At 38.1% G+C, this 8,678-nt stretch overlaps 1 protein-coding gene across 1 annotated transcript; it reads right to left on the reverse strand.

Moving 5' to 3' along the window:
- Positions 1-1,203: 1,203 nt before the first annotated feature.
- Positions 1,204-1,431, reverse strand: LOC117013625 (protein cornichon homolog 4-like). The gene has a single exon (XM_033090949.1). The coding sequence runs from the start codon at positions 1,429-1,431 to the stop codon at positions 1,204-1,206; it is 228 nt and encodes a 75-aa protein (XP_032946840.1).
- Positions 1,432-8,678: the final 7,247 nt, after the last annotated feature.

The following is an 8,678-nucleotide window of genomic DNA, read 5'->3' on the forward strand; positions in this document are numbered from 1 at the left end:
ATTCAAGATCCCATAAGGAGTTTACCACTGATACTAGAATAGAGGTATTAGTCTGTGCCTCATACTTCCTGCATCTTTGCATGTTGTGTACAGGAGGCTAGCCCATCCATTTGGCTTTCTGTCTATTTGTTTACTTGTTACTATTTATTATACCAGCTACAAACTGTTAATTCAAATGGAGTTTGTGTACCCATTCTAATTTATGTCTCTTCCCTTTGTAATTGAAGTCATAGCAAATATTTCCCAATTTTAATTCTGTGGTTTGTTTTAGAACCAATAGAACTAGGAAGGCATTACAGCTTGCTGTTGCTTTTTGTTTTGTTTCATTTTGTTTTAATTGTGGTAAAAAACAAACACACCCATAATATAAAGTTTACCATCTTAACCATTTCTAAGTGTACAGTTCAGTGATATCAAATATATTCACATTGCTGTGCGACTAATTTCTAAAACGTTTTCATCTCACAAAACTGAAACCCATTAAAAAACTCCCCACTACCCCAGGTCCTGGCAATGATCATTCCACTTTAGGTTTATGTGAATTTGAATACTCTAAATACCTCATATACATGAAACCATACAGTATGTGTCTTTTTGTGACTGGCTTATTTTGCTTAATATAATGTGTTCAAGGTTTATCCATATATTAGTCAGGGTTCTATACTAGGGTTCTCCAGAGAAACAGAAATATACATATGTGTGTATATGTGTGTATATGTGTGTATATATATATATATATATATATATATGCAAAATTTGAGATTGTGTGGTTGACAGAATTCCAAGATGGTTTCTAAGAGTCCTGCTCTGTCACATCCATGCCTTGTATAATCCTCTCTCCATTAGTGTGGATGGAACGTTATTTTTAAAAATATTTTATATGGTAAAAATAGAGCAAAAGTAGTTTTTTGTTCAAGGAGGAAAAAATATACGGCTATGGTCACAATTCTAAATATGACTTTAAGTAATCTCTGGCTCTGAATTGTGCACGGTAATATATATAGGTTGGCTTCAGCCATGGCTTCTGTCATTTATCAAAGCTAAAATCAGACTATAAAGACACATGAGGAAACAGAGCAAGTTGAAACCAAGCTTGATCACGACTTCTTTCAAGTGTGACTTCAGCTGCCCCCGACTGTGTATTTCTGTTGGATCAAACAGTCCCATGTTACCACTTGGCACCATAATTAACCGATAGAGATTTCAAGTGGCAACAGGCGACGTGAGAAGGAAGAGGAACCAGTGTAAGGAAACCAGCATAAACACAGTGACAGTGGTATGGCCAATCAATTCTGGAATTACCCACTTGTTTAATTTCCAGCAACATGATCTAGCATTAATGTAATCACATTCTAAAACAGATAATATAATTATGAAGTTTACTGAGAGGAAGATGAGCAGGCAACGGTGGAGGAGAGAGAAGGTGAACATACAGCCTCCATCTTCTCCTCCCCTTCCCTCTCTTCTCCTTCCTTCTTCTCTCCTCTCCTCTCTTGTCCTCTCCTCTTCTCTCTCTCTCTCTCTCTCTCTCTCTCTCTCTCTCTCTCTCTCTCTCTCTCTCTCGTTTGTTTTTTAACTGTGAAGTTTACTTCTGTAGAGTTTGATCTTCTTCCCGAATTTCCTGATTTGTTTCTGAGTAAATTGGTTAGTCTTTCTTTTTTGTGGGGGGAGGAGCAGGGAGAGGCACGTCATTATGCAGACTGTTACAGAAAAAGAAAATGATTGGCTGCAGAATGGCGATACCATTCATATACCTCCTTGAAGGGGACACCTGAGATTGCCATCGTGAGTCCTAGGGCCAGAGAAAGGCAAAGATTCTATGTAGCTTAGAGCTTCTGTGAGGGATAACTATGTCGGCAACTGGCGGACACACAGTCTGCATCCCTTAAAAGAGAGCCGGGTCTGCTACGGGTGCTCATTCCCCCTCGATGGAACCCCCAACCTCTGCAATGAGGGTTCCATCAGCAGACATTGTATTAGGTTGGTGCCAAAGTAATAGCAGTTTTTGCAATGATTTTTAACCATTTAAACCACAATTACTTTTGCACCAACCTAATATTTACTGCTAGGAATATAGGTACTTGCATTTGGGTTAATGAAATGAATTGAGATTTCATTCTTGTTGATCCACATCTCATCTACACATATGAGTGAGAGAGAATTAAAAAAAAAGAAAGAAAGAAAGAAAGAGGAAGAAAGCACCAAGCTATGAAAAGGGGAAAATTAATCTGAATAAAAGAGAGTTTAGCAAACAGATGAAAATATTCAAGTAGCTGTAATTACTATCCTTATGGAGATTTTCAATAATAATATCACATTCACTAAAACAATTCAATAACAGGTAAAATAGGAAGCCCTGAAACAATTCCTGGCAGTTAAAACTAATTCTTCATGAGGAACTTTTCACCTCTCATTTATTAAGCTGATTTCCTAAACTAGTGTTTTCGATTTCAAATTGTGGTCCATGGACCAGCAACATCAGCATCAACTGAGAAATTGTTAGAAATGCCAATTCTTGAGCTCCAACATAGACTTACAGAATTAGAAATTTTGGGTATAGATCCCAGTATTCCGTCTTTTATTGAGCCCTGCTGATGATTCTGATGGGTGCCAAAATCTGACAACCACTGCTTGATGGCATATTGGAATTACCCATGGAACTTTAAAAACTACTGATGACTGGCTCCTACTCCCAGCAATTCTGATTTAATAGTTCGGGGATGCAACTTGGGCTTCAGGAGTTTTAAAAGCTCCCCAGGTGGTGCTAATGTGCAACTAAAGATGAGAACCAATGATCTATACCTACGGGGCTCAAGACACTTAGATCCCTTTCCAGATCTGGTTGAAGCAGTGATTTTCAAACGTGTCTGCTCTTTGGAATCACTTGGAGAACTTCGAGATACCTGATGTGTCACAGTCCCCAGAGCTTGTGATTTAATTATTCTGTGGTTGCACCAGGCCTTAGAAAACAAAAGTCAGGCGATTCTAATGTGCTGACGAATCTCTGAAACAGGGGGTTAAAGACTAAATTCCTAATTCTAAAGATAAATCCCTAGTTCCAAAGACTGAATTCCCAAATCTAAGGAAAACACTAAATTTATGACCTTTATAAAGACTAAACACACACACACACACACACACACACACACACACACACAAGGCCTGACAATTAAGTTCGCGAACTCATCCTAGAAAAAGTGCTACATCCCTCATTGCTGAATATCACCATGGTCACCTTCGAAGTACTCCCCTTGGGAAGCTATGCACCAATGCCAGTGCCTAATCCACCCTTCAAAGCAATTTTGGAACTCTTTTTCTGGAGTAGCCATCAGTGCTGTCATCATATTACCCTTGATGTCCTGAATGTCATCCAAATGTCTTCCTTTCAATATTTCCTTTATCTTTGGGTAAAGAAAGAAGTCATTGGGGGCCAGATCAGGTGAGTAGGGAGGGTGTTCCAAGACAGTTATTTGTTTACTGGCTAAAAACTCCCTCACAGACAGTGCCATGTGAGCTGGTGCATTGTTGTGATGCAAGAGCCATGAATTGTTGGTGAAAAATTCAGGTCATCTAACTTTTTTTTTTTTTAATTTTATTTTTTAAATTTATTGGGGTGACAATTGTTAGTAAAATTACATAGATTTCAGGTGTGCAATTCTGTATCACATCATCCATAAATTACACTGTGTGTTCACCACCCAGAGTCAGTTCCCCTTCCATCACCATATATTTGATCCCCCTTATCCTCATCTCCCACCCCCCAACCCCCTTACCCTCTGGTAACCACTAAATTACGTTCCCCAGATTAATTTTCAAACCCATGGCCATCTTGTGGTCACTGACTGCCCTCCAATCCCCTCACCCTCCCCCCCACCCCCACCCCTTCCGCCCATCTAGCAACCCTCAGTTTTTCCTCTTTGTCTCCAAAACTGTTTCTGATTATAACTTTTTCACACAACCTTTTCAGCACTTCCAAATAGTAAACTTGGTTAACTGTCCAGTTGCTACAAATTCATAATGAATAATCCCTCTGATATCAAACAAGGTTAGCAATGTTGTTGCAACAAGTTCGCGAATTCAATTGCCAGACCTTGTATATGTGTAATTAGTATATATTTAAGAGTTAACTGCCTCTAAACATCCCTAAACAAGATAGAGATTTTAGTAAAGATGATTTGTAGCCCCAGGTAAGGTAATGAAAGCAATACGTCTCAACTTTGACAGCACATTAGAATCTCATGGGAGTTTTTAAAACCTGTAATACCTAGGCCTCACTGCAGACCAATGAAATCCAATTAAATCAGAAGGTATGGATGTAACTGAGGTATCAGCATTATTTAATTTAAATCAGAACATTGCAGAGTAATCAATGGCTCGGTATTATTTAAATCTCCTCAGAAGTTTCCAAAGGGCACCTGAGGTTGAGAACCATGGGTTAGAGCAGGGGTGTCCAAACTTTTTTCAACGTTTTTTTTACCAAGGCCCATATGCGGTAATATACACAAACAGCCGGGCCACTCACTCGAGGTGAAGTACGTATTGCCTCATCTGGTTTATTTAAGTAAACTAAATATATTTTTGGAATTTGCTGCGGGCCAATTCACAATGGATTGCGGGCCGCAGTTGGCCCGCCGGCCTCAGTTTTGACACCCCTGGATTAGAGGGTAACATCACTTCAGAGAAGGAAATGTATTTGTTCCATTTTTCTTATAGGTCACAGAGCAGCGGGGCCTGCCAGTGTGCTCAGGGAAGAAATGACAGAGTCATCAGCAGGGGTAATGATGCCGGCACCAGCATCGGTCCTTTATTAACATGGGCTATCTGGTATACTGTGGCCTTTTCAGTGGTTTGACATTCGGTGGCTGGATGCCCCTGTATCTATTACCCAATACTCTTTTAATATATTATTACTAAAAATAAAACATTTGCACTCTATTCAAACTGCTGCGTAAAAACTAAGCTGAAACAGCTTGTTAGTGCAGTGGTTTCCAACCAGTAGTGATTTTGTTCCCCAGAGCGTATTTCGTGATATCTGGAAACATTTTGGTGTCACGAATGTTGGGGGAAGGGAAGCTTTTCTCGCATCTACTGGATAATGGGCAGGGAAGCTTCTAAACATCCTACAATGCACAGGAGAGCTCCCCACCCCAACAAAGAATCATCGTGCTGAGGCTGAAAAACCCTGCTTTTGTGGAAAGCCTACAGGCTTCATCTCTTTCAGGGGATGATGTAGACCAATGGTAAAAAGTACATTACAAGGTAGAATTTCCTTGAAAGAGACTTCAAATTTCCAGAACTTCCTGATAGAACCAAATACTCTGAAGACTATACCTTGTTGCTTAAAAAAGAAACTCAGCCACATTGTGGTTTTGAATTGACAAACAACCATTTCCAAAACATCTGTTTAAAATTTGCTCCTGTGTTTCTCAAAGTAAATTCAAATGTATAATACGAAGTGCATTCTAACAATAGAATCTCACTTTGTGTAACTATATTTAGAACAACTAACAAATCACCTAGAGGACTTTTTATTCCCATCCTTTTTTACCCTAGGCTCTGAGTATCTTTCCCTATCTTCTATCCAGGCTGGTCCAGGTACATTTTTGTAAGTGACAGTTGAGTACTCAAATCCTCCAGAAAGCCTTGTTGCCCTAAGAGCCCCAGACTAGAAGAGGTGCCCCTCCTTCAAGTTCTCTGAATACTCTGTGCACATTTCTATCATAGTTCTCACATACAATTTTAAAACATGCATCGGACTCCTTAATAAACTCTATTTCTTTAAGGTAGAGCCTTTGCCCTGTAGCTCCAGGACTTAGCAACCTTCCTGGCACATTACAGATACTCAACTTTTTGTTAAATAAACAAACGAATGATGATACATTTGCATCATTAGTTGTTTCTTATGCAATACTAGGAAAACACTGTTTTGGTTGAATTGTTATGTAGGCAACTTAGATTTATCATATCAAGAACAGTTTTGAAGTTCACTCAACCACAAAAGTCCACATTTATACTTAGAGTCATCTATCCAGGCTGCTTCCTGCCTCTCCTAGTCACTTTCAGCCCTTGTTTTAGAGTTCAAGCTTACTGAGCCCAAATACTGTTTCTTTTGCCCATATAAAATGCTGTAAAAACCTAACCAAAATGGAACAGCAAGAAGCCATGGAGTTTAGTGTGTGTGTGTGTGTGTGTGTGTGTGTGTGTTTCAGACTCACTATTTAAAAAAAAAAAGACTTCATGGAAATACATTTTGATTGTTTTAAAATATTTTCAAGAAAAAAAGAGATTGAACTTTTAACCTTCTGCGGGTGTTTTTCACTTTCTTCTGGAGACATCTGCCAAAGCCCTAGTGCTAGGCACCTGTAGATATTTTTAGTCATTTGTGCCTATTCATTTTGATTAAAGGAATTGGGGATGAAAAGAAAGTGAGCCGTTCCAGAAAGGGCTAAAGAAAGGACGTCGTTAACGTTTTTCTACCGCCAAATTCAGTCATCAACTTAATTGCTGAGATTGAATTGTTCTCATGAGGTTTTCACAGTGACTGCTTGTTTCATTGACCATCCTGTTCTACAAAGAAATATATGTAGAGACTCTGAAATTATGTATTATTTCTGGGAAAAGATCTGCATTTCCTTGATAGAGAAAGAAAATGTAGTCAGCTCAAAATATGTATTTTTGAGAGTTTTGGAGAAGAGTCACTGCAAATCTAAGAATACTTCCCATTTCTTTAATACCTGACAACTGAAGGTCTCACTGCACCAGTTAAGACACATCAGAGTCAGCAGCTAGTCAACAAACCTCTAATAAAATCTTTCCATTCACATATATTTAACAAAAAATAGAAAGGCCATTGACATGCAGACTAAAGAATAAACAAGACTATCAACCCTAAGTCTGACTCACTAAGGACTTTTTATGTCTTCTCTAGTGCTGTATGTACTTTTGCAGCATTTCTGTGAGTTTTCTTCCTATTCTCCCAAGATAATTGTGTATTGAGGAGGTGGAAAGAATGGAGTTTTGTGTTTGGAGCTGAGAGACTAGATTCCTAAATATGTACTTTAACATTACTCCTAACTTGTACTGTACAATTAACATTACATAGCATTCTATTCTCTGTATTCACCATAAATTACCGGATACAAGTTAATTCTAAGTAAAATACCCTTACGTTTTATTTCATCCTATTATACCTACCACAGCTATATTTGTGTGTATATAAATATACAGATTTATGTGTATTATTCCAGAAGCGAAGTTTAATGGTTTCAGAAACCACTAACTGTGTAATGCAATAGATGTCATGGAAAGAAAAACATAAGATGAATTTTTTAAAGTTATATATATACACATATGCATGTGGGGGTGTGCTTACTGGATATAGAAAAGTGGGGACCATGAAGGCTTAGCTGGGAGTACAATGTGTCCACATGCATTCTAGGAGTGGCAAAAACACAGGTGTGAGGAAATACATAAATATACATTTTAACCCCCTCTTCACAATATAGGTGAGTCAATTACCTGTAAATTATGGTGTTTAACTAAATTATGTAGATGTCTCATGTCTATGAAACTTTAGAATTCTATAAATGAGTCTTTTTGTTGTTGTTTTTTTAAGCAATGTGTATACCTAAGTAAAATTCTGATCTGATAGTGAAGAGGTGGTTCTGTCTTTGTGGTTCTTCCAAGTATGCTCAGAGTTTTAAAAACAAAAATGGGTACCCAGGTCTATCTTTTTCACTTTTCTGAATATTTGACAGTTAGCTTTCTCTTTAAATTCTCTGTTCGTCATCCATCGAACCATTAAAAATTGTGTTTAGAGGTTTAGTAAGGGAAGACATTTATAAAGAAATTTGTACAAAGTAAGAATTTGAACAGTAGGTGATAAAAGTTGCTCAACCTCTTTCAAGTGGCAGCACCAACAGATGGCATCATTTTCTTTCGATTTTTTATTTTGCAACAAATCAGCTTACTTTAAAATACTTAATTGCTTAATATCATTTCAGAGATGTATATGCTGCATGTTTGTCTGATTATTTTAACTGTTCCTAACACTTAACGCCATCTTGGATGCACAGTACCAGTCACACAGTATTGTTTGTCCATGGAAAAGTATTATCCCATGGAAGGAAAAATCTCTACTATATCTTTTTTCTGGAAAATGAAATAACAGCTACGGGATATACTACTTTTAAATTACAATTCTCTATTCCAACATATAAACTTGGTTGCAGGTAACAGAATCTAGCCTATTTAGTTTAAGTAGTGGGTGATTATTAAGAAATATTACAAATACAAAACTTTTGGAAGGGCTAAGGGAATAGATTGTACGATGAATTTAAACTAGTAAACTCATTCATGGCGCTGGAGAACCGCCACCACCCCCACCAGAACCACAGTACTTTTACTGGTCAGGCTTTTTCTGTCGCCAAGTCCAGAATCATGCTTGATTCCATGACATGAGAACTGCCACCACCACTGACAATCTTAGCTATTCTTCCCTCTACCACTGCACACCTGGCACCCAGCCCTTTCCTAACACAAGGTGCTTCTAAATTAAATCTCATACAAGTGCGTCTGTTTAGTGGAAGATGCACCTAACACAAAGGAGGATTATGCAGATTAAAAAAATTCTGCCTTGGAAAGGTTCACTATGTGAGGGACTCTCAAAATGTGAGAAG

This window comes from Rhinolophus ferrumequinum, chromosome 2, assembly GCF_004115265.2.
Source record: "Rhinolophus ferrumequinum isolate MPI-CBG mRhiFer1 chromosome 2, mRhiFer1_v1.p, whole genome shotgun sequence".
Classification (NCBI taxonomy): Eukaryota; Metazoa; Chordata; class Mammalia; order Chiroptera; family Rhinolophidae; genus Rhinolophus; species Rhinolophus ferrumequinum.

Excerpts from the sequence above, each read along its gene's own strand:
- LOC117013625 (XM_033090949.1), bottom strand. The coding sequence starts at position 1,431 with ATGTTCACCTTCTCTCTCCTCCACCGTTGCCTGCTCATCTTCCTCTCA.